Below are 27345 nucleotides of genomic sequence, written 5' to 3' on the forward strand. Positions count from 1 at the left end.
ATTACATACAGCATTGGCTCGTTTTTGTTTAGGCAGAGATTTAAAAAATAAAAAATTTGTCACCCGAAATATATTATATCCTTAAATATTATCTAGATTTGAATTTAAAACATTTCAGTAATGTAACAACTCATTCAGTTCTCTGATACGAGTTAATGCAAGTAAACAAATGTATTTTTAAATATATAAATGTAACCTTTTTTACTGTGCTTTGTTTATTTGTTTTATTTTATTTATTTATTATTTTTATGATTAATTATTACATTTTAATCAACTCACTAACCCCATTTTGTGTTGTTATTGTGCGTCCATTTAAAAATGTTTTGTGACTCATTAATTACTCCAAGTAATACAAAGGGAGCAAACATCTTTTTTTAAAATTCAGTTCAAATAAGACTTGAATGAAGAATGAAGAAAAACATTTGTATATCCTTTGATACTTATTTAAATTTAAATTAATACAATGCATTTAAAAAAAAGTTTTTATGTGCGTCTAACACTAACACAGATTTTATGACTATAGAATTGCATTTAAAATTTCTCATATAAACTGGCACAATAATTTAGATGGCAACAAACACATTCAGTCATAAAGGCATGTTTTATTATTTGTGATCGTTAAACCTCAAGACTTGATATGGGACTGCATGAAAACTGGGAAAAAAGGTAATGACCGGCTCAGTACATTCTACTTTCATATGACACTACGGAGCTGAAAGCATTGCAATGTCAACAATAGGAGTGTACCTCTATCTAAGCACCCATAAATTCAAATTACTAAAATAATATTTACAGGCTCTAAACAACACATCCTTTGGAAATGTATATTTTAAATACAAATATAAACCATATATTTATATGTATTGCATACATATTTGCTTGTTTCCCCTCAATCTTAGCGACTGATCGAAGAGTATTTTTGATTCATGTTCCCATAACAAGTTACCATGTGATATGATTCACCTCAAAATGCCTTTGGCTCTCCCAGAATGCAAGTCTCACATTGTTTTAGGGATAGCTTTTTGTTAAGAGCGGCAGAATCGTTTTAACTATTGAACTACGTCTATTCTATATCATGGATGTCCAATCTCGGATTGAGTTTTGAATACAGCTGCAACATTCAAAGGGCAGCCTGACCCGATCCCTTAATAGGTACAAGAGAAAAACCAACAGAGGAGCAGACTTCAACAAACAGATGCACAAATACAGCCAATTGAGTGGTGTACACAAAGAGAATGGTTCCAGCTATTGGTTCAGTGTATGTTGAAAAGGTTTAATAGTGGCTTAAGTGAGAATGGCAGCAGAATCAGATGGTTGAGTGTGGAAGAGCTCAGTCCACCTCCATCTCTCCAGACGGAGGCTTCGTCTGCTGATTGCCTTTGCTGTCAGCACCTTGCTGTGCCTCGGGGCCATTATGTGCCCCGTTGTTTCTGTCTCCCTCCTCTACGGGCTCCTCGGTTTTGGGTTTGGGTCGGCTGACGATAGGATTGCAAATGTCCTCTAGCTCCTGCAGTTCAACACAAAGCAGATAGATTTAATTAACTGTTAAGTTAGAATATTGTCAGCCAACCTGCCAATGATAATTTGAGGCAATATTTTGCATATATTATATTTGCATCATAATAAAATTATAAAAATACAAAAATGTATTTTTGCATTGTGACATTATTTTCCCCACAAATTTTCATTTCAAATCTAATTCTCACAAACAAACCTGAATCTTCTGAATGATTTCTGCTACTTTGACTGCTGGGTCTTGAGCGATGGTGAGTTTGCCCTGGGCGTTCATCTTCGCATTTATCCAGCCTAAAGCTTCATTTACACTCTTCTCAACAACACCCATCTCCTCAGCGCTCAAGTGCTGGTAGCGCTCGTCCTGTTAGTCAAATGGCAGACAAATCACCAGCATTTAATGCATCAGATCTCATTTATTTCAGTAAAATCCTTTTCAGAGCATTACATTACCTGTATGACAACAATATGATCAACAATTTGTAAAGGAAATTAACGAGAAACACTTTAAAGAATAATAATAAGATTAAGATGTAGTCATAAACACACTTAGTTTGACAAATATATCACTATGTAATGATATAAATGACAAAAGTAACTGATGTAAAGACGTTCACTTGAAACATCTTCTGTAATATTAAAAAAAAAAAATTATAAAGTGAATATTTCCTAGAGTAGTGGCAATTTAACATCCTTCTGCGTACCCCCTTTCTTCCACTTAAACTGCAGTCACACCTTTTCATCAAGAGACAATATTTTCCCCTTTAAACTGATTTTCAGGTGCATTTTTTACCTTTAAAGAAGTTTTTTCAACCCTGTTAAATGTATTTGTCATGTTTTAAGTTCTAAACAAAGTTCTAAATAAAGGCCTTCTGAAGTAAAGCGATGCATATTTGTAAGAAAAATGTCCATATTTATAATTTTCTAAACTATTATCACTGGTTTTGAGTAACCGGCGTACGCAAGTCTAGTTCTGGCGGAAGAGCGACCTCTGACCCGACGCATATCATAGGATGTAGGCGTAGCGTAAGCTTAGGTGAGAGTAGGCGCCTCTCATGGTTCAAACAACCATACCATTCACTCCCATTATAAAGCATTGTGGCCAAAACTGGTACTGCAGGTGTACCCACTCTCCCCCTCCCCCTGACTCGAGGTTGCCAGATAGGCTGCAGGATCCAGCAGGAACATTTGTAGCTGCAGCTGTGGTAACTAGAGCAGATCTGGCAACCCGGATGCCGAAACACTACTGATTCTGTGATTGGTCGATAGGTGGAGGGCGGAGCTTCAGGCCGAAACACAACATGTCAACATCAACATCAGTTGAGGGCTGCAACAACAACTTTTAAATGACAATATCCTGGCCAGACTACTTTTTATCAGTGATATGAGTATTTGAAATTAACATGATTTCTTAATGTCTCGTGACATATCAGGGCCATTTTATAAATAATTGAAATACATTTCTTACATACAATTCATTTAAGTATAAAGTCACAATGGTAACAAACGAGCTGCAAGGGTAAGTAAGTTATGGGATAATTTTCATTTTTGGGTGAACTAACTAATATTTAATGTTATTTTAATGTGGGATAAAATTAAATAAACGGCAAAACTCAGCATTTTGTTCGCCTCCCCCTCTTTCACCTCACGTACCCCAGGGTATCCCAGTTTGGGAACCAATCCCCTAGAGAATAGTGGAAGACATGACAAGGTAAATTAAATAACTTGTAGAGGATTTTAAAAAGTAAGCTACGGAAGTAATTAGGCCAGAAGATCTGTACAAAGTTAGAGTTATCCTAAATTAAACGCAGTAATGTCTGTAAAAAAAAAAAGGGTTTCACATCACTCTAAGGCTGCTAAAAACACAACAGGCAAGAACTCTGCATTATAGTTACAAAACCATTTTCTACCAGCAGAACTACATAATATCAAAAATGGATGGAATTACAGCTTACCTTCTGTCTATACACATCCACCGCCTTCATAAAAAGCTGAATTTTCTTGCCTAGCTCATCAAACGCCCTGGGCCGGCCCTCATGCTCTCTGTACCGCTCTTCAATGGGCCCACCAAATCTCTACAAAACCCAAAGACAACAGTAACCTGCTGTAATAAACATTTACACTTCGGCTTTTTCCTTGGAAGAACTGACCCTTGTGAAAAAGAAGTACACTTAAGCATACTTTTAAAAAGAGTACTTATTAAGGAAACTATTTATTTTAAGAGAATATACTTAGGTGTGAATCAAACTTAATTAGATGTTAAATGCAGTTAAATGGAAACGTATCAGTATAAATGTATAATAAATTCTCTTTAGCATTAGAGAGCTCTATTATATCTTTATGCAATTTCATAATGACTCATACTGTCTTTGAAATATGGCTAAAGTGCACAGCCGATTATTCTGACAAGCATTTATGAAACTTGTTTGTCATTTATTTAAAGTTAAAATTACACATTTGTAATGATGACGTTTAAATGCAATATTGCAATATTTGCACTTTTAAACTTTAACTTTTAGCAGACATTTTATATTCATAAACAGCTACATTATACTGCATGAAAGATAATATCTGAAATAATAGGGGCACTTTAAGATTTGAAGTACACTAAAAAATGCACATTAAATACAATAAAGCAGATGTTTTTTTCACAAGATGAAACCATTGCCTACATGATGTCAAATTATTTATTAAATGCACAACATCCTGAAGTTATTACAGGCAATGATGTATATATTAGGGATGCCACAATTCTCAATATAATATTGAACCGTTAGGTACAGCATTCACGGTTCAATACGCGCTTGTGAATTGTGTTTTTTGCGGTTTTGCATTTAATTAATTATTTCTATTTCTCTCCGTTTTAAATATTTCATTCAGTTTATTGCGGCTCTGTTTAAGTGATCATGTGAGTCTACCCACTGATATGAGCAAATATCCAATCATATGCACTAAAGTTAGGGGGTGATTAGCTGCGTTTTAAAGCCTTGCCGCTTAAACGTTTAATTCTGAGCGCGCGCACTAAAAGCCTGTCAAACACACGTGATTACTGGACTAAGTAGTCTTACTGCGCTAATACTGTCAAATACACACAATATTAACATATATAAACACTGTCAGTTATGTCTAAAGTTTAAGTAAAATCATGTGTGTCTGTATGAGATGCACACAGGTCTTAAATTGACAGCAGCGCAGCCTATAGTGAACACTTGTCCTTAAAGGGACAGTTCACCTTTAAAATTATGTTAATAAAACAACAAAAGACAAAGTGAAATTCACTGACTTCTCTTGAATAATAATAAAAAAAACTTGAATACAGTAGCTTTTAATCAATATATATTGTATATTGAAGACTATGTAGTTTTCATTTTAGCCTACATTTATTTATTCAATTTCATACTTAAATGCTACTGTACATCTATGAGCTACCAGCGTAAATCTATATATATATTTATATATATTATACAATACACTAGAAATGTGTACAAAGCTTTTTTTTTAGTAAAGTTAAGTTTAAGTAATGTTTTTCAAGTCTTTTAATTAAAGTAAGTTTAAGTAAGTTTAAGTTAAGTAAAGAAAGTAAGTTTAAAGTAAGTTTAAGTTAAGTAAAGAAAGAGTATTACAATAAAAATATTTTATCCTTAACCTCCTTCCTGTTCCTGTCGCCTAAGAATAGAAAAGCAAAAAACCGAACCAAACCGAAAACCGTGGTTAAAAACTATACTTTTGTTTAAGGAGGTATGTATTGAACCGTGGACTAACTGTATTGCTGCATCCCTAATATATATATATTGTATAAAAAATAAGAAATAATGCAAAACTGTAGTACACATGAACCTGAACACTAAAACACATACTTTGAGTTCAGACAGTTTGTCCTGATAGACTTCTTTCTCCTGGTCCTCTCCTTCTTCATACAGCCAGTTCTCTGTGTCCTCAAGCATTATGGTGAGCTGGTTACTTTCCTGCAAAAGAGGACATCAACATGCATAAATAATAAGCCTTACCCGTGCTCCGTTTTGATAGCTAAGTATTTGTAATGTTCTGTTGGATTTATAAAATGATTTGAGATTCTCTGAATTGCAGAATTGAGGTAGATCATACTGAAAATAAAACACAAACTCCCTAGTGTCTTGTCTGAGAACATCAGCTCCAGTTTACAAAGAGATCAAGTCCTCACATTTTCAGTGACATATTTCTCATAGATGCCACACAGTTTGTCTCGCAGGTCGTAAACATATTCCTCCACACCATTTTTAGCATCATTCCTCTCCTTTTCCAGCTTGTCCTGTATGATCATTCTTTTCTGAAAGACAGAATAAAATGAATAGATTCACAAACATTGTAACTTTCCACCCTATTCAGTCACAAAAAAAAATCTCAAACACAGTAATTATCCACATGGGATAGTAAACATACCCTTGTGAAAGAGAAGTGTGCTTAATTGTATTGAATATGCATTTATAGTGTACTTCATATATATATATATATATATTTATTTTTACATATAATATGTATTAAATAAAAGGCCACTAAAGTGCACTAAAAGAGAGTACACTTTCATGACTGTTACTTAAGTGCACTTAAAAAGTGCCCTTTGTAATAATTTAAAACTAGCACATTTTAAATCATTATGTTGTAGTGTTGTACTGCTGTGTTTTAAAGAAATTCACTTATTTTTATGTAAAAAAAATTATAATTTAATTATTCAATATTACATTTAAAGGTACAGTAATGCATTTCAAAGTACTAAACTGCAATGTCATCATTACAAATGAGTAATTACAAAGATATGTAATATGTCATTTTGATTCTTTGTTACAGTTATTACATTGTTACAGTTTTCATGTGTCAAACACAACTATGCAACAACAACAAAAATTGAATTTATTTTTGGCCATATGACAGACAGCTGATATTCTATTTGTCGTATTTCTGTTTTACATAAAACGGAAGAATATTCGGTACATCCTATACTGTATTCTAAAATGATCTAATATTTAACTTAAGAATGGATTTTATTGAGAAGAGCTTAGGCTCATGTAACCAGAAGTTTTAAGATATATGAATATGCTGTTAAGTTTTTCTTGCCTCATGGGTTTACATTATCTTAACAAGAAAAGCAATTCAACTTTACATTAAATAAAATATTTGGGCAACAGATTATCACAAATGTTTTATCTTTTACACAATATACAGTCATTGACTGAGCATATTGGGGTTTGATGTAAGCGCTGAAAACAGTATCATTGTAGTTGTTTGTGTCAATGTCACTGGAAGGAATAATAAGGATTTTTTTTTCAGAAAATTTCTTGCACAAAATAAATTCAAGCACTTTCAAGTGTACATTTATTTTCAAAAACTTTCCAGGGCCTTGATTTTTTTTCACATTCACACACTTTCAAGGATTTAAAGGACCATTTAAAAGTAAGCTGAAGTGTACTTGTTTTTCACAGGGGTATATTTAGACAAAACAATTAAAAAATATATATTTTTTAATCTGAAACATGAAACTTCCAATGTGGAGACAAAAAAGCAATATGTAAAAAAGTAAAAGCCAAACGTAATATTTTCTCATTAAAAGGGATATTTTAAAGTCATCATGGTCAGTAAATGATGACAAAATTAGATTTTTAGGTCAACTATATATTTTAAGTAAACACAAAACAATGCAATCATTCATAATGTACATTCCTCATCTGAAATTGAATGCTCAAAGAAAAAAAGAGACTTGATTTCAACCATTCATCCATACAATTGCTTTTTTCAAGTTAAAAATATCTAAATATATTATACTGTTTCTCTGTCCAGGAGGAGGAGGATTGCTGTTGAACAGTCTGACCACGGGTTCAGGTAGGCATGGGTTCATTGCATAAGTTTGTTTTGGTTTAATCAGTTGTCATAATCTATCAAGCATATTCTATATTTTGTAATTGTGTCCTGAATTGACAGATTTCTCTCTTGGCTGTGACTCTTAACTGTAATTTGTTGACAGAACAAAGGTAAAAGTGTAAATGTGAATTGTGAATACTGTTTAATCTCTTGCAATCAATATCAAAAAAATATCAATGTGTAACCAGGCACAGTTGAAATTGATATACTGTTTGCCATTCATAAAAAGTGCAGCTTTGAGAATTTTCAATCATTCATCAAAGCCATAGCTTACATCAGGAACTGCTGACATAGTGCACTGTTATAATGACAACATGGCTAGGCATTTTGATCTTTGTGATATTCTGTCATTCTGATGGTACAGATATAAATACAGTACAGGCTTTTGCAGGTAATCCATTCTATGGTGCTGTTTGTGCAAATTGTTTTGTGAAATACACTTACAGGTTGGCAAATGGTCAGTATGAATCAAGAAATGTACCACAGAGGCAAAATGTAATAAAAGTGACAAATCTTTGTTTTGTTTTGTCTTTTGCGGTTGAATCATTTGCAAAAATTAATTAAAGACCAGGAACTTGTATTAAGAAAATAAGCATGATTTTTTTTTTAAATAATACAATTGCATAAAGCTGTGATGCCAAAGTTTAGCCTTGATTAAAGAGCTTTATAGTGTGACATTACACACTTCACAAAAAATGGCTAGAGCTGTGCTGTCGCTTCACTGACGTAATGATCTACTAATATCTTTTCCCTGAGGTCTGAATTCACTGCTGTCATGGATATTTAAATCCCTCATACGATTGCAGCAACATGCAGAGCACAAGATACAGTCAGTTCTGCTAACAAGTGTTATGAACAGGAGCAAATAAGAGACACATTTTATAAGTGCATATAACCCATATGAATACTGCCTAAAAGTGCAGAAAATGGAGCTCTGAATCAAAAATGCACAGGGTGGATGTTTCTAAAGAGGACTGCTTTGAACTGAGCTGACTTAAATTAATCGCAACACCCCACATGTTCTCCAGGGAAATGAGGCAGACTGAAAGGGAATGCAAAAGCGCTAGACTTGCCTCGTATTCAACAAAGTGGTTGAGCACATCTCGATCCAGCTGTCGGGTGGTGTTGGCCAAAACGGGCAGATCAACACTCTTCACCTTTGACTTGGCTCTGCTACTGCTTGCACCTTGATCTTGTTTATCACCATCCTTTGAGAAAATAAGAACATTGAAATGATATAAGCTAAATATACAATTTCACCATGCCTTGGATGGATGGATGGATGGATGGATGGATGGATGGATGGATGGATGGATGGATGGATGGATGGATGGATGGATGGATGGATGGATGGATGGATGGATGGATGGATGGATGGATGGATGGATGGATGGATAGATAGATAGATAGATAGATAGATAGATAGATAGATAGATAGATAGATAGATAGATAGATAGATAGATAGATAGATAGATAGATAGATAGATAGATAGATAGATAGATAGATAGATAGATAGATGTGACCACTCTAAAGTAATATTAAACTATTAAACAGCATGTGGGAATCTATTCTTCAAGATAAATAATACCTTGCTGCCAGAGTTATTCAGTCTTTCCTCTTCAGTCGGCTGTTCTCCTTGGCCTTCCTGTTCCACCTGCATTTTATTCTATTAACAAAAGTGCAAGCACAGCATCAGTCATATGACCCTAAAGCTTTACTGTCCACAAATCCATTAAAAAAAAAGCTCAGTGCTGAAAATATTAGCTTGTTTTGAATATTCTTCATAAACGGAGGACCATTGAATAGCTGAGGCTGAGAGCCATCGAAACCAGTACAATACAGGCTTCCTCCTCTCACATTCACAAGACAAATGAAACAAAAGCAATGCCATGAATAAATGGATGAAAAGGCATGTAAGCTGAGCTGAGCAACTCTACTTCAAAATATATTTCTTTTGGCTTCTTGTATTATTAGTTTGTGTAGCCTTGAGCATAATGTAATGCTGATAAAACTGAACAAAACGACTAGCATACAAAGGTTTGGGGTCTGTATGATGTTAAAGGAAATTAATACTTCTATTCAGCAAAGATGCATGAAATAGATCAAAAGTGACATTTATAATGTTCCAAATTTCTATTTCAAATAAATCCTGTTCTTTTAGACTTTCTGTTCATCAAACTGAAAAAATATATCAGTGTCCACAAAAAAAAAATCATTGATAATTGCATTGATAATATCAGCATGTTAGAATGATTTCTGAAGGATCGTCATGTGATACTGAAGACTGGAGTAATGATGCTGAAAATTCAGCTTTGCCATTACAGGAATGAATTACAATTTAAATTATATTCAAATAGGAAACATAAATATTTAAAAATATATATATATTTGTAAGAACATTTTACAATAAAACTGCTTTACTGTATTTTGGATCAAATACATTAATCATTGGTGAGCAGAAGACATTAAATAATCTTACCAAACAATTTTTTTTGATGTTAGTAAATTAGATTTTTTATAAATACATACACAATCAATCAAACTTTTGGTTGTGTTGTGTTGTGTTGTGTTGTGTTGTGTTGTGTTGTGTTGTGTTATGTATAAAAATAAATAATTAAATTAAAAAATTAAATTAAAAATTGCTCAAAATACTTGATACTATTTTTCAGACAAACAGAAAAACAATGCATATTGTATGTATTGATTGATTGAATGAGGTCATAATAATGCGCCTGGCCATCTATTGGCCTAGTTTCAAAACTGATGTGCCAAATTACAATGTCAGAATCCTGATAAGCTAAATAAAGTAATAACCAACAAAAGAACGACAATCCTCCTCCTCCAGGACTGAGGTGTCATTTTCAGTGCCGAGTGCAAATTAGTGACAAAAAGCAAAAAGAACGTTGTGCCTGTGAGTATATACAGAAGTAAGAAAGTCATACTGGACTGGAACAACATGAAGATGACAGAATTAGCATTTTTGGTTGAACTAATCATTTAGATATTTAGTAACACTTTACAATAAGGTTTCATTAGTTAACATTAGTTAATGTATTAACTAACATGAAGTAACCATGAGCAGTTCATTTGTTTCTTTATTTGTTCATCTTTGTTAACGTTAGTTAATAAAAATACAGCTGTTCATGATTTGTTCATGAACTAACACAGTCCATTAACTAATGACTGAATGATTATTTTCCTGGTCAGGGCATCCTACCTGTTCCTCCGGCCTGCCCTCATTCTGTACAGTCGGCTCTGTGTCCATCTGCACATCCTCTGCCTCTCCTTTCTGCTTCTCTATCAGAGAGGCACTGGACACACTGAAGATGCCATGCACATTCACGCGCACTTTCACCTTGACCTTCGAACTGTCCCCATCAGGTTGCGGCACAACATTCTGGATGGTAAAGCGGCCTGACCGGAACAGAACAACATGGATATCAGAACCAGAATCAGACAATAAAAGTATTAGTATGGCAGGGTCAGAAACTAATGATGCCTTGGGGCAGAAAAAAATTCAAAGTAAGGGGGCAAAAAATGCACAATTAAACTAAATCTATTACTAAAGTGAAATGTGAAAATCTAAATCTACTTAAAAGTTAGATGTGAAAATGAATGAAAAGTGTTGATTGCTGAATTATATTTATATCTGCTCACGTTGTATCATGTTTTTTGCAGGGTTGAGCTTTATTACCAATCACACACGTTTTTGTTGAGCTAATGAATGCAATGGCCAATCAGGCGTTTAGATTAGTCTCTGCTGAATATGCCAGTGCATGCATTCTCTCAATATAAACAGTGCAGATAAGATGTAGGTACGATATTCATTTTGCAGTATAGACAGCTTCATTGATTATAACGGTAGTTTTTACAAGAGTGCATAACTCTGGACAGCTTCAGCGATAGGGAATGTTATAAAATCCTCGGTCACTTTATGTAAATAATTTATTCCAAGTTTGAATAACTAAGATAACCCATAACACTTTACAATGCGGTCTCATTTGTTAACATTGGTTAATGCGTTAACTAACATGACCGAACTGTCAGTTATTCTTAGTTTTAGTTTCGTTTCAAGGACTTTTTGCATGGTTATGTTTGGTTCCTGTTTCCTCATTCCTATGTTCCCGCTTATTATCAGTTACAATGGTTTTTCATTACATTAATTAGCATACACCTGTCTATACTTTAGTTCATCGTCCTGTACATATATGGCGTCTGTTTCAGTTGTGTATCATGTTATTGTTAACATTGTTAATGTTAGTTAATGAAAATGTTTATATTCATTTAAGTTCACAGTGCATTAAATAATGTTAACAGGTAAAATGTATTAGTAAATGTTAAGATTATTATTATTAGCTATGATTAATAAATGCTGTAGAAAGGATGGTTATTGTTAGTTCATGTTCATGCAACTAATGTTAACTAATGAAACCTTATTGTTAGGTGATCCCAAAATTATGTGTAACTAATTAATACATTTTTGTTTTGTCGGTGTAGCCAAAATATGACATTGCGTTTCACCAAACACAACACACTACAATGTATTCTATTAATTGACATTACTAATAATTTGTATGATATCAAGAGCAATAATCAACAATAGTGACTTTTGTCATAATATTGCAGCCCTACCCTGTAATGACTTTTATTTGGTCATTTATATACTTCATGTAGGCTATTCACATCATGCAATTGTAGTGTAAAACTTGTACATGTATGCCACCTTTGAGCAGCATTAAACTGTTTGTGTAAATACTAGGCATGTGACGGTATCAAATCAAATTTCATATCACGATTTTTTTACCGTATACAGAATAATCACAGTATTGAATTAATTTACAAGACATAAGTGTTGTCCTCCTAACAGGTCTAATATGTTTTTTCTTATAACAAAAATGTAGAACAATTAAATACAATAAAACACTACACATATACAAAAACATGGAACATCAACATTATTTTCTGACCCTGCCATATGGGAAGTGCAGTTACACTTTATTTGAAGGTGTCCTTGTTACAGTGTAATTATACAATTAAGTGCTAAGTAATGCTTATTAACTACATGTACTTATATAATTAGGGTTGAGGTTTGGTCTAGGGTTTGTTGTATTTAACTATGCATAAATGGCTGTTATTACTATAGTTACTACATGTAAAATGTGTAACAGGGACACTGTAAAATAAAGTGTTACCAGAAGTGCATTAGGCCCACACACACTCAATAGACATACACTCACTGAGAGAGTTCATGGTGCATATAATGTGATGGGAGTTAGAGCTTAAGGGACGGCATGTCTCAGTCCTAATTACCTGGCTGGTAGATGTATTTGGACACCTCTGTGACACCCCTGACCCTAACCCACTTCAGTTAATGTGTTGAAGATATAAGGTGCTCGGACGCAATGAATCACAATGCTGAGGGCATTCTTAATCAAATGAGGACATGAACGACTATTTAAGTCTCCTCTGGGCTTCATACCAAAGAGATTGGTCTCATTCTGGTCGTAAATTAGGCTAGAGAAATCTGACTAAAAAATCTAAGTGAATCATTTCAAACTGATTGCTATAGATGTTTAAATAAAGTCTGGTTTAAGAAAGCCAGTCAACATGATACTAAGGATGTCACACAACACACAGTAATACACACCTATTCTGCTATCTGGATAGGGTAGCTCGTGTGGGGAACTATAAAATGCTTCCAGGTCAAAAGGTTCCTTCTTGTGAAACGTGATGACCTTTGAGAAAGGTGCTGCATGGTTCTTATTGTACACCTCACATTCCCTGAAGATGGAAAAAGAACAGTTAGAAAATAGGTCAGATTTCCAGATTTCTTTTAAAGCCATTGTAAATTATTTTAAATTAGAATTAAATTCATAAATTAAATTCATATGCCCTCATTATATTTGATCAAAAACATGAATGTCCTCTCCCCTTTACGATGGGAGATAAAAGGGAAGAAAGCACTATTATAATTTCCATTTCCGACTTCAAGAATACATTTCGGTATACTTTTCAGTATATATTTAAGTACTGAGTAATTTTATTTAAAGCTGCAGTCCGTAACTTTTTGCGCTCTAGCGGTTAAACAGGTCAACATTTCTCATAAATTTCACACAAAAGGTGATTAGATGGATGTGTGTGTGTGTGTGGCTGCTACAGTGATGTTTAGCACATTATTATGCATTTGCTTGGATGATATAGATGGTTGCTAGCTGATTGCTGCTCTGAATTATATTCTCATGCCTCAAATAGCTTTTTTATGGCCCACCAGGTGCAAATAAAAGTGTGATTGCCAGGAAATGTAATATCACACCTCTCCTCAATAAGCCGCATAATTTGAGGTATCATTCACTGGAACCAGTTATATGTCGATGTTTAATTCTTTGGGGGTGATGGTTTGTTCATGTGCTTAACTCTAAGTACGAGCAAAAGCAATACTGATGCTTGCCTTAATGAGCACCACAAATAAATACTGACATGTTAAAAAGAATAACTGGAACACAATGCACTTAATACAGACATGTACACTGGATTCAAAGGCTTTTACCCAACACTTTCATCCGTCTGAGACTTCCAGCGAAGAGTAATCGGGAAGGGAACTGCGTCTGTAATGGAGAACTCTCGGACTTTGAAGGCTGGAGACAGGATTGCACACTTACGACACACAAACAAACAAAATAAACATTGATGTATATACAAGCAAATGCAGTTACATAAGCTGTCTAAACAGGGTATTAGTGTAAGGAAGCAGAGGCAGAGTTGCATGGTAATCCATGCATGCATCACACAGATTTCATCTTGTTTCTACACCTCTCCCACAGAATCCACAGACTCCCCAGGGAACTGGCACAAGTATTGTTCAACTGTTCTGTATCGCAGCCTCACACTGCTCACACATTTGCTGTGTCTGTGCTGACATCTATCATTCCTGTTATCAAGGCCATTTTAAGTCCTATAGACAGATTTGTTCAGATTATGGTCATGCACCTACTTTTTTAAACCTGGTTTTAAAGCTACACTGTGTGATATTTTCCCCCATCTAGCGGTGTAAAGGTATATGACAATCCAGTGAATATTAGTTTCTGTTCCTCTCAATTCTGATTTCGTTTTAACTCCTACGGTGGCCGATTTAGTCCAAGATTAACATGGCTTCCAGTTCGACCTCGTTCATGACTGCCATCGAGTGTTAAAGCAGCACTAGGTAACTTTTCAACCTTCATAATATATTTTTTAAGACTCTTGTGATGATAAATCGACTTACAATAGGTTGAATGACACGTCTGCCATAGCCTGATGGGGTCTGTATCGTTTTTAATCGTACTTTTAAACTTCGGGTTTCGGGTAGTAACCCGAGAACAAAAAGAACTACAAAATTCGACTGCTTTACGGCATATACGTCACTTCCACCAACACACACACTTCCTTACATTCAGACGTGCGAGCACAACTTTGTTCGTCGGATAATATAGTCATGTCCGAAGCAGCACAGACACATAAGAAAGAAAATGTTTTGTTGGAGGAAAGCAATAAGAGGAAACGAAAAAGTGATGGGATTAAAGGCAGGACTGGGATCAAAATGTGATCAGCGTTTGCTCGTCGGCGTGAGCTGAAGGAGGCGTGGCCGACCGATGCTGTCCTGCTTGTTACGGTGAGCTACCACTCAAACATTGAACTGAAGTATCATATAGATTCTGTAAAACGGTAACCAATAGACTACTATAATGACGCTGGCTTGTAAACGTGAGCATCGTGATTATTTGGCGTTTGAAAAAAATAAAAGCCATGAAATTATATTCATATGACATGCTGAAGCATATGCCACTGACTGTAACGTTACCTGGGATGAAGACATTTCACACGCGCCGCCAGAAGAACTCGAAATCCTCTTGCAGTGTTCAGGGGAACTGTTAGTGCTGCACCATGTGCTGCACCGATCCGCAGCGCCACTTTTATGAAGTTATTTGGCCGGCACCGCACCACTGTATATATTTTTACAACCCGCCGCGCACCCGCGACCATTAAATAGACATACGGGGTCCGCGGGTTATGAGACGAGCCACGCATCACTAGTTCAGGGCTATCAGGGTTGTCATGTCAACAAATGCACGCGCGATGGCATCCCCTGATGTAGGGTTACAGCGCTTACGACAGTAGTTGAGGACATTATTTTTTCCAAACTGTAGGGGGACCCCGAGAGCAAAAGTAGCCAAGTGGGGCTTTAAAACGCGAAAAGCGAAGCTTGAATTTACGGGTATGTCCCTCTGTGGCTAATGTACTTTCAAGATGGAGGGGCAACATGGCGACCAGCATTCAAACCCCTCACCCGTATGTATTTTCAATGGCATATTATAAACTTACGAGAATACTTTATTACTTGAAAGAAGTAAATATACATTAATGAGCACATATATTTTTGAAAGAACTAAGTGTTTTAGCTGAGAATAAACTAAAAAAGTTACACAGTGTAGCTTTAAGAATCATGGCACACAATTGATTGATTGACAATTTTTTTTTACCTGTAATGCACATCCGCGTGCTACAGCCTCATCTGCGTTCAGTGTGGTGCTGATGTCTTTACAGAAGAACTTTGAGATTCGCTCCTTTATTGCTGGGATTCTGGTAGCTCCACCCACCACCTCAATGGCATAGATCTCGTCTCTGCTAAGTTCTTTACCAGGAAAAAAATATATATAAGGAATTAATACATTTGAATTAATTTACATTTGTGATGATTGATTCTTCGGTGAACTGTTCTGCTGCTACTTACTTGATTGTTCCATGACCGATTTCAATGGCGCCTCCACTCTCATCAAGAGCTGAACGCACATCTCTTCGAACTGAACCCTGTGTCCAATCACAATGACATGTTTCCGCTCAAACCATCAATCCAAATCCCAAAGAACAATTACCATTTTGTATTAAGCCTGAGATGCTTAATTTGCATATAATTAATTTCACAACACTTTGCATCTACTTACAACAGCCAGTAACAACTAAAACACATTAAAGTGGTTACATAAAAGTCAAGGTAAAAGTACTTCAAGAGTCTAAACACTATGCTAATTTTGGGGCAACACTTTTAAAAGCAAAATAATTAAATTAAATCATTACCATATATATGCTGTTTTGAATAACAATAACAAGGAATATTTGTGAATAAAGTGAATATTTTCTTAGCTATAGATGCTATTTACACTAAGTTTAAATAAAAATAGATTCTATTTAGCAAGTTCGGCAAAAGGCGGATCGATTTGCATCAAAACTTACACCATTGCTACTGTAAACAATCCAGTGTCTTCCTTCATTCTGTCTGGCACAACCCTAGACTGTAAAAAAAAATGGATGCCGTGTCTGTGACATCACCCGTAGGTTTCTGCATTTTTGAAGCCTTAAGTCGGCCATTGCCATCTTGGCAGCGCATAACCGCGTCATTCCCAGATAGCTGAAAATTGGCAAAGAGGCGGGCCGTGTGTGGAGCTGAGGTGCCTGGTTGCTGAAACCACACCGCCTAGCTTGACCATAGTGGCAATCCACCTGTCACTCAAGAGGCCATATAATTTAAACGAGTTATACGAATTTATTGCCCCTCACAGTTGTCATGAAGGGCAAAATTAGCTGTAGACTAATACCGCCTTTTGTACCAGGCTGTAAACATCATTTTCTGCTGTAAAGTTGGGCAATTTAACATGGGGGAGATACAAATTTGACTCCCTTTAATGGTGCCAGTCGATGAATTGCAGTTTAAGTCACTTCCATGTGACCGCGGGAGGTTACCGCTTGACCTAACCAGACGTCAGTGAGTGGAGTTAGTGTAAATAGAATTTGTCAACAAGGCGGGCAATTTGTATTTAGTGTAAAAAGATGATCTTTAATAATAATACCCACTTTATATTTATCTAATAACATTTCAATTAATAGTTTTATACAATGCATTTATTATGAACTTTTATTTAAAAAATACCTGCATGTAATTACAGCTGTTAATTAATTTTTGCAATTACATCTATAACTAAACTGTTGACCCTATAGCTTAACCCACCTTTAAGCCTAACCATACCAACAAACCGTACTCGTATCCCACCTCAATAGCAGCAAAAGCCATGCATTATATGAACACAATAAGTACATTCCAAACAATTACATGTTATAAATGTAATAAATGTTGATATTTGTATAAGTGTACATGTGACTGTTTTCGTGGAAATACCTGTTCATTTTCCCATGCACATCAATGTCATTCATGAAGCACTCAATGTTGAGAGGGAGATCAGAAGAGTTTGCACTCATGAGTTTCTTCAGTTTCTCACACTCCTGATAGAGCCTTAGAAGGGCTCTTGGGTTGTCTTTAACATTGAGTTTGAATCGGTTTTTGAAGTCTTCACAGAAATACTCCACAAGTATTTCATCAAAGTTGCGTCCGCCCAAATATGGGTCAAATGCTGTAGCCAGCACCTGAAACAAAAAAAAGGTTAGATAATATCTTTGAGAATGGCTTTGTGAAGGATTAAACGTAATACTTTGAGTAAATTTATGAATTACACAGACCTTCAATTTCCCCTTGTTAAAGGAAGTGATGGAGACTTGATAAGATGAGTGCCCAATGTCAACAAAGACAACATTACGGGGTTTCTCCTCTGGGTTTGGCAAGTCCTGTTTATAGATGCCGTAAGCCAAAGCCACTGGAAAAATCAAATGACAACTTGTGAAAAGGCCTTGTGGACTGTAAAACTACAGAGGTGAGAATAATCCTAAATGTGGTTCATCCAAACACCCAATTAAAATAACCAACAATTCTGTCTAATAATATAAGGCACAAGTATCTATTTTACACTAATATAAATGGAATCCAAATAAATAATTGCATACATAATAGTACACAGTAAAGACTAACCGTAACTGTGAAGATTCTGGCCATTTTTAAGCTAAGATACAGTAAATGGTATACTGTGAATCCATCCAATTGTCAAAAACATACAGGTTAAGCATTTAATGGAAATATTTGATTATGATTGGTCAGTTGAAGGATTCTGTGGGCATTCGGTATATTGTGGTATGTTGAGGTTTAAACTGTATAATGGATGTAACTAAAAAGTGCCAGTTTCATGCATCTCATATCACTCGTCAGTCTTTTTCATTCCAGCATAATTCAGTAATTTAATTTATCAATTTATGTGAAAAATATTACATAGTCAGATGATCATTAGATATCACAGCCACATATTACGAATTTGTTCCCACAACTTACTAATACTTCCTTATGCACTATATGGTACTATATTTATGTTCCATACTGGTAACACTTTATTTTAGAGTCCTGTTCCTCATGTACATACTATGTATGTATTATATTAATTGCAATAACTGGGAAATAACTAGGTACTAACTCTGAACCTACCCCTTACCCTAACCTTAACCCTTGTAGTTACATTATATTACTCAGTACTTTCTCTGTTAAGTAGACTGTAAGTACATGTACTGCACAATATAGTTCAACCACTTTACTCTAGCCATGATTTAAAGGTACAGTATGCGATTTCTGAGAAACACTGTTGATATCAAAAATCAACGCAAACTAACACACCCTCCTTTCATTGTACCACTGGCAAAATGAAAAAACAAGCAATGTAAGAGTAGATGTCTCTTTATAAAAGCTAAATAATGCTTTGAGAAAAATAAAGCAAAGATGACAAATAATGTCATATTTAAAAAATACAAACAAATGATTATAAAGTACACAAGAGTACTTCCAAGTAAGAGTTATTTGCCAGTAGTTACAGACAAACAATGACACTCAAAACTGTGCTGTTACTACAGCTAACATTACAACAACAGCATATCTTGCTTCAGGGAAACAGCAAAACCCAATGTTACTCACGTATGGAGCAGAAATGCAGCCGGGTTTCACATGAAAGCTTTTCTAATATTAACACGGGTCCTAAAGCTCTTGCCTGATCATAACCCTTCTTTATTCAGAGATATTCCTCTGACCTTTTCTCTTTTGTAATGTCTCTCAGCCATCTCTCTTTCTACAGTCTTTCTTCAAATCTCACACTCTCTCTCCTCCTCCATCATGAGTGGACACACCCCTGACTGCTGATTGGCTCATGCTCCCCCCCCCCCCATGAGCAGACATGCCCCCTGCTGCTGATTGGCTACAAGTGTGTTGTGCTGCTCAATACGATCCACATTCAACAGCATTTTTCAGAAATCACTTACTGCACCTTTAACTAAATTTAAATTGAAATGAGGGTACAAATTATAATGCAATAGGAATTAATTAGTATAAAATTAAAACCATGATTTAACCTGCTGATTTGGCCAGTTGTTATAATTTGTTTGCTCGTTTTAGTTAAAATGTACAATCCAGCCATGATTCAACTAAAACGAGGGAACAAATTATAGCAACTTAAATTCTTAATTTGTAATTTTGTGATAACCTGCTCACTGTACATTACTTAATTGTGGTTGTGTCTGAGTTACTATTTATGATGGCAAATCTAATGGGCTTTGCTTATTTTGTTTGTAGTAGATAACACCTTGCTATGATGGAGAAGTTTTCCACATTCAATTAAAACACTTGAGGATAACACAAACAACTGTTTAGTTGCCCAACAGAAGCACTGGCCAGAATCATTAATACTGCAAACAGTTACTCTATCCAAGATGTTGAAAATAAATGACTAAGGAAACACCATTACACAAGGGAAGCAAAGGGTAATAGCTTGTTTCATGAATCATGTACTTGTCAATCATCCCACATTAAATATGCTTCCACAACACCCTCACACATTCAGCGAGAGCAGGGGATCTTAGGAGGGGTAATCATTGTCATGAGAGCAATAGCGAGAAGAAGACAAAAATAAGTATTAATTTTAATTAATAATTTAGAAATGCTAAAGTCGCTTGTGCATGAACAGTATATCAATCTACCCTTACAGTAAATCTACATAATAGTCATAATAGGCATGCAGCCTGTTTTAGGGTGCATTCACAAAAAAGAAAATTATACATTCAGTCCTGTTACGTTTAGCATTTACACTGTCATTTTGTTGCATTTCATGCTTTTATGATGTATATTTTACAAATAAACTTACCAAATTACCAAATCAACTATGTGAGCTGGGCTAAATGCACTCGTAGTATGTGCGTAGCCTACATATGATGGTATTTTGACCAGCTGAGAACTCGTAAAGAGCTCATAAAATGTTTAAAGGAGTCAAAACAGTGGCACGAATCTCTCCATCACACACACACACACACATGAAGATCTGCTTCGAACTGTGATGGGCAACATCACGACTATAATGAGAAAAAGGGCCAGATCCTTTATAGGGTCAAATCGTGTGACATCACATCCTGTTTTGTTTAGTTTAAATGTCTTTGGTTTGTCATGCGTTCATATTTCAGACGAACCCCACCAGAGTTCGTTTGGAAGCGGATCAAGACCCATCTTTTCAGCGGTCATGGTCCGCTGATTTGGTGCGCAGCCTGGTTCAGAGATGGCAGTGTTCACACTTATTCAAATGAAGCGCACTAACAGAGCAAACGCACCAGTTTGTTTTAAGTTCAAGTGAGTTTGTTTTAATCAAGCCAAACATGCCAAGTGTAAACACACCATTGCGTAGTTAAAAATTTGTTTTGTATAGTTTGTTTTTTGACAGATTATACACTGTACATCGCAACTGTTACCTTAAAGTGCTATTTGTACCTTATTTTAGGCATTAAAATGTGTTTTGTTGGTATAAACCAACATATTTAGGTTGACTCAGTGATTGATGACTTGAATAAAACATTTTTACATGTCACCATTGTTAGGGTGCCATTATTTCAGTGTAGTTAGTTAGATAATGCCAGCATAAAGCTTAATTTCACTGACCTGCTGTTGTGTCATTAATCAGCCTCAAGCAGTTGAGCCCAGCAATCTGAGTTGCATCCATCAGGGATCTCCTTTCTACATCCGTGAAGAAGCTGGGGACCTGGAGAGAACACAAACATGTCAAAGAGATGACAAGCATGTCAAATCACTACTGGAAATATGCTAGGTTCAATGATTCAGAAGCACTCACAGATATCACACAGTCCACCACAGGCTTCTTCAAGGCATGCTCAGACGTTTCCTTCAGCTTGGTGAGCAACATGGCTGTCATTTGCTCAATGGTAAACACCTTGTCCTCATTCAGATAACGTACCTGTGAGGTGGGCAAATGCATGTTATCTCTAGCATATTTAACATTCCAGGAGTAACTTTTTAAAGAAGCTATATGTAAGAGTTTTTAGGTATCGATTGCTTTTCTATTGCCAATCTGTTAATAGCTTGTAATGAATCTTAAAAATGAGACCTTCCCCGACTGCCTAGGTTGTCTATGAAAGCCTGTAGATTTTAATATGAAGGATTTAGGACATTTTTACTGGGAAAATCAAAAGAATGTGATGTTTACGCTCTTATGCTCAATGACACATGAACAAATGCTTATACAATGTTCAGGAAAATACCAAAAGTCAAGTCAAGTCAAAGTCATTCTGTATTGTGTCATGCTAAGAAAAGGGTTCAATTGAAACTATGGTCTCGCACAGTCAGATCTACTGTATAGTCTTTAGTCTCAAACAAACACTATATTGCCAAAAGTATTAGGACACATCTCTAATCACTGAATTCAGGTTTTCCAATCACTTCCATGGCCACAGGTGTATAAGATCAAGCACTAAGCATGCAGACGCTTACAAACATTTGTAAAGAATGGGTCGCTCTCAGGAGCTCAGTGGATTGAAGCGTGGTACTGTGATAGGTTGCAGCCTCTGCATTAAGTCCATTCTTGAAATTTCCTCAATACTAAATATTCTACGGTCAACTTTTAGTGATATTGAAACAAAGTGCAAGCAACTGGGAACAACAGCAACTCAGCCATGAAATGGTAGGCCTCGTAATATCACAGAGGGGTCAGTGCATGCTGAGGCTCACAGTGCAGAGAAGTCACCAACTTTCTGCAGAGTCAATAGCTACAGACCTCAAAACTTTGTGTGGCCTTCAGATTAGCTAAAGAACAGTTGATAGAGAGCTTCATGGAGTGGGTTTCCATGGCTGAGCAGCTCATCCGAGCCTTACATCACCAAGTGCAATACAAAGTGCCGGATGCAGAGGTGTAAAGCACGTCGCCACTGGACTCTAGAGCAGTGGAGACCTGTCCTCTGGAGGGACCAATCACACTTCTCTGTCTGGCAATCTAATGGACAAGTCTGGGTTTGGCAGTTGCCAGGAGAACGATACTTGCTTGATTGCATTTGGTAGAAAGGGATTATGGTATGGGGTTGTTTTTCAGGGGTTGGGCTTGGCCTCTTAAGCCCCTTTCACACTGCGATTCCGGCAAATACACGGATAATGCGACCCGGCATTTGTTCCCGGGCCGGTAGATTTGGTCCATTCACACTGCCAGCGAAATACCGTAATATGTGCGCTTTCACACACAACGCTTAACGGTCCCGGGTCGAGTTGACACGTGACATCCTGATGTGACGTATAATGGCGAGCGATCTCAGCTTCAACACAGATAGTAAGGAGCTCCGTGGTCTCGACTTGTGTCCAGTTTGCGCACATTTCTGCTTGTTTAATTTTAGTTTCTTTTGTATACAAACACTCTCTGCGTTTAAAACACAGACTAGCTCTTCTGGCACTGCAGGGTTGTATTATTGAAAAAACAAGCTCTAGGAGTCGCACGATAACTGCGTACACGTTGCGGCATTAGTTTCGGCTTTTGTTCACACAGCGCTCGTCCCGGGTCGAATACCACAATATTACAAGGTCCCCGACCCGGGTCGAATTCGGTAATCAATCCCGGGACGTGGTTGCTTTCACACAGAAGGCGACCCGGCAATGTTCCGGGAATATTGCGGGTCCGACGTGCAGTGTGAAAGGGGCTCTAGTTACAGTGAAAGGAACTCTTTTGGACAATTTCATGCTCCCAACTTTGTGGGAACAGTTTGGCCCCTTCCTGTTCCAACATGACTGCACACCAGTGCACAAAGTAAGGTCCATAAAGACATGATGAGTGAGTTTGGTGTGGAGGAACTTGACTGGCCTGAGTCCTGACCTCAACCCGATAAAACACCTTTGGGATGAATTAGAGCGGAGACTGTGAGCCAGGCCTTCTCATCCAACATCAGTGTCTGACCTCACAAATGTGCTTCTAGAAGAATGGACAACAATTCCCATAAACACACTCCTAATCCTTGTGGAAAGCCTTCCCAGAAGAGTTTTAACTGTTATCGCTGCAAAGGAGGGGCCAACTCCATATTAAACCCTACAGATTAAGAATGGGATGTCATTAAATGGGGGCTCCACATCACTAAGATCAGATGCTTTCTTAACTGATGTTTTATCACAGCTGTAATTTTTGTTGTGTTTATTTTGTTATTGAGAGGAAAGCACGCAGAACATATTTACATATTTATCTAAACGTCACTCTCCGCAGGTTGGACAGTGTCAGGATGCTCGTCGTTCATAACTGTATACCACTGCAAAGTTATTTCCAACTTCTTGTTACTTCTCAACGAAGAACAAAACAGAACTGGGATTATATCGAGGAATTGATTCACATTCAGCTCTGTATGTTGCGTGTGCACAAGTGCGAGCTTATAGGTTGATGGCTGCAATTCACTTAATGGCCACTCATGTCACTAATAACAAGGGTTTCTGAATTCTACATATAGCACCCTTACTCTACTCCTATTGTTTTCTTAAAAAAGCATTTCACATAAAATACACATAATTCAAGTTTTGTTTATGCATTTTTGGACAGTGGTCTACAATAGCAAAATAAAGTGTTTCAGAGAGATGGCAGAACACAGTTAAAGTATATCACCTTTATTCCAGCGTTGCCATTGTCCAGTTTGTGAAGGCTGTAAGGCAACTTGGATTTTTCCCCTTGAACAAATGGGTCATCAAACGCTCGACCGTGAAACTTCTTAAAGCCGTGAACCGAGTTCTTAAAGTTAGTTATGATCTGCAGAGGGCATATTTATTGGTCACTTAATCTGAGCACTTTTACACTTAGCAAATATTGCATAGGTTTAATAAAGCATGAAATGACTAGCAATTCGTACCTGACTTTTTGCAGCATTTCCAATGGTCCGGTTTTTAGAGGCCAGAGAAATGCATGCTCTGTTGGGAAAGAATACATGTTCATAAATGTATCATGCATTTTGGTAACACCCTACATATTTCATGTCCAAACTGATGCATTATAGGACCTGGATGAGTAGCGTTTGCATCAGCACCTTGGACAGCGTCTTGTTTATCACAAGCCTTTTCTGAGTCTCAAACCATGTATGTTATGGTGTGAAATAAGCTTTTGAGATTTGAAAAGGCATGCCAAGGTCTATCAAGACTGCTACAAAATGGAGGTATTCAAAATAATTACTCATATGGTGACTTCTACATTTCATAGCCACTAGAATTATGATAGTGGAATTAAAAAAGATAAATACTTTGTGTATAAATGAGTCGGATTCATTAGATTATTAATCTGTTCAACATGTTTAAAACTACATTTGGGTTTTATTCAACAAATTTGAATGCAATCTCCTCCTTCTTTAATGTGAAATGTTAATTCACCTGAAGAATGAATCAAATTAAACAATAAAATCCCACATGTATAAAAGTCAGCAGGAAGTTTATATAACTACTAATATGACCTACGTAATATAAGGGGACATTTTCTAAAAATCCCAAACTATTTCTTTATAACTGTGACCTTGATGAACTCAAAACAGGTGGAATATGTAAAGACGATATTAAAGGGATAATTTACCCCCCAAAAAATGAACATTCTGTCACCATTAGTCTCCCTTGTGTTTTTCCAAAACCGTATGACTTTCGTTCTTCTGTGGGACATTAAATATATTTTAAGAAATGTTTTTGTCCAAGCAATGGAAGTCAATGATTATCAAAACCATTTGATTAACCAACATTCAGTGTTTCGTGCAGAAATACGGTGGTTGAGTAAATGATAACATTTATATACAAACTGGGTTGAAGGCAGCTGTGTTTTAAGATCATATAATGCACATATAATGAAAGCTGCATTTTTGTAATGAACATCCTAGTCGCTATATTAAAAACTGATTGGCAGGTAGGCTACAGTTGAGGTACAGTTGTGCTACGTGTTATGTCCTATGGTTATGTCCCATCCCATGTGTCCAATGCATAGACCGTAAAACAATAGTCCAGTGTTGCACTTGCAGGATAAACTGACAATGCGTTGATGACATTCTGGAAACGTTCTCTATATGGAATAAAAAGAGCCTACAGAAAACGTTCATAGAACGTTCTTATTTGGTTCCCAAAGCACAAAAAAAGAAACCATATTGAAACATTCTGTGTTTGCTGGGATAATTATAATCGAGTAAGCACTGCAGTGACCTCCTACAACACCTCCGTTTGCTTGATTTCCTTTTAGGCAATTTGTCCAAAAGCCCGTGTCTGAAAATAGATCTAAATATTGTAGTTTTATTTTGACTGTATGTGCTGCCGCGCCCAAAACGAGTGTCGACAGCACAACCTACACGACGCCACGGTCACAGTCTCGTGGATTCACCCCATGCAGGGTGTCAGATTATACCGTGCACGTGCACTGCTCGTGCACGACATGCAGTTTTGAATGCGTGTGTGAAAAGCCACAAACAGTTATTCTAATCCATTTCACTAGCGACTGAATGTTTCTATGGCATGTGGGAGGTCTTATTCACAATATAAAATAACGACAATAAGCATTAAGGCGTAATGGTGATAATGATGAATAAAAAAGAATACTTTAGCACTGCTCTCAGAAGGGCGTAGCAATCATTGATAAGACTTAATAGTACGGTGGGGTATTTCCATGCAAAATGGAGGGCATCCTAAAACTGACAGTCGCAGGAGAAACGTACATTAGATCGGGAACATTGCCAGCTAGGCAACAGCAAACGTTGCGTAACAACACAACACACAGCATCATTTTACAAGGATGGCAATGCCATACTTACGGAGTGCATCTGTCACTGTACTCATTTGCAATGGTTTCAATACCGCCGCTCCTGGCAACAGCGATGTAACAGTTCTGGAAACCCACATCAATTCCCACCACAGACATGTTCAGTCCGTATTTCTTTATTCTCAACACCTCCGGTCCAGTTTTAACAGTGCAGCTGGGTGAGAACACAACACCCCTATTCTACAGTATGTGTCTGAGTGCGCTAGCAGAATTATACGCTATTATGTAAGTCAGGCTTTTTATAGATAACTCTCCCTCTCTAATCCTATAGAAGAGAACGCTTCTACTGCATTCTAGCAGCCTCCACTGATATTGTCAGCCGGCAATATGGGTAAACCTGCGCATTTGTCAAGAGCCTGGAATTCTGTCAAGCCCCGCCCACGGGTGGTTCTGATTGGCTACTGGACGCAAAGCATCCGATCGATTGGTGCAGCATCCTAGATAAGGACGAAAAATCTAGAACCTGGCGAAAGAAGCTCGCATTTTTTGCGTCACTGGGAATGACCGTGCAATTAAACGACCTGTGAGAATGTCAAGGGTCAATCACTGGATGTGATGGAAATAAATAAATAAATAAATAAATAAATAAATAACACTCTATAATCGAACATATCTGAATATAACAGAAGGGAGATATTTATGTTGATATTACAGAAAGGCGTTGCTGAATTTGTTTATGTTGTTGTTGTTCTGTTGTAATTTGTCTGATACATTGTAAATATTATTTTCCAGTAGTGCAATTCTTGCTTTTCAGTTTATCTAAGCCTCATTACAATTCAGAAAAGAATCGGATTATCACTTCAAATATTCAAAGCCTGGTGAGAGCAAAGGAGTCGCTCTATCAAAGAGCTCTTTGGGTTCAGCAGCAGTTTTTTTTTAATCCTTTTTGGTTAAACAACACACAGTGAATGAAT

General features: G+C 36.5%; 1 protein-coding gene across 1 annotated transcript; it reads right to left on the reverse strand.

Moving 5' to 3' along the window:
* Positions 1 to 582: 582 nt before the first annotated feature.
* hspa4l (heat shock protein 4 like) lies at positions 583 to 26771 on the reverse strand. The gene is made up of 19 exons (XM_067454997.1): positions 26424 to 26771; positions 24504 to 24561; positions 24263 to 24403; positions 21473 to 21595; positions 21283 to 21382; positions 17952 to 18085; positions 17614 to 17858; positions 16174 to 16250; positions 15923 to 16074; positions 13954 to 14060; positions 13054 to 13187; positions 10624 to 10820; positions 8995 to 9072; positions 8478 to 8612; positions 5693 to 5818; positions 5370 to 5477; positions 3468 to 3587; positions 1715 to 1876; positions 583 to 1507 (listed from the first exon to the last, which is right to left on the reverse strand). The coding sequence occupies exons 1-19, from the start codon at positions 26528 to 26530 to the stop codon at positions 1331 to 1333; spliced, it is 2481 nt and encodes an 826-aa protein (XP_067311098.1). The 5' UTR covers positions 26531 to 26771; the 3' UTR covers positions 583 to 1330.
* Between the last annotated feature and the right edge of the window lie 574 nt (positions 26772 to 27345).

This window comes from Pseudorasbora parva, chromosome 10 (genome assembly GCF_024679245.1).
Source record: "Pseudorasbora parva isolate DD20220531a chromosome 10, ASM2467924v1, whole genome shotgun sequence".
In the NCBI taxonomy this organism is placed as follows: Eukaryota; Metazoa; Chordata; class Actinopteri; order Cypriniformes; family Gobionidae; genus Pseudorasbora; species Pseudorasbora parva.

Excerpts from the sequence above, each read along its gene's own strand:
- hspa4l (XM_067454997.1), bottom strand. The coding sequence starts at position 26,530 with ATGTCTGTGGTGGGAATTGATGTGGGTTTCCAGAACTGTTACATCGCT. Across the intron at positions 10,821-13,053 it reads CTATCCAGATAGCAGAATAG|GCCGCTTTACCATCCAGAAT; the intron begins GTGTGTATTACT and ends TGTTCCGGTCAG. Across the intron at positions 5,819-8,477 it reads ACCACTTTGTTGAATACGAG|AAAAGAATGATCATACAGGA; the intron begins GCAAGTCTAGCG and ends TCTGTCTTTCAG.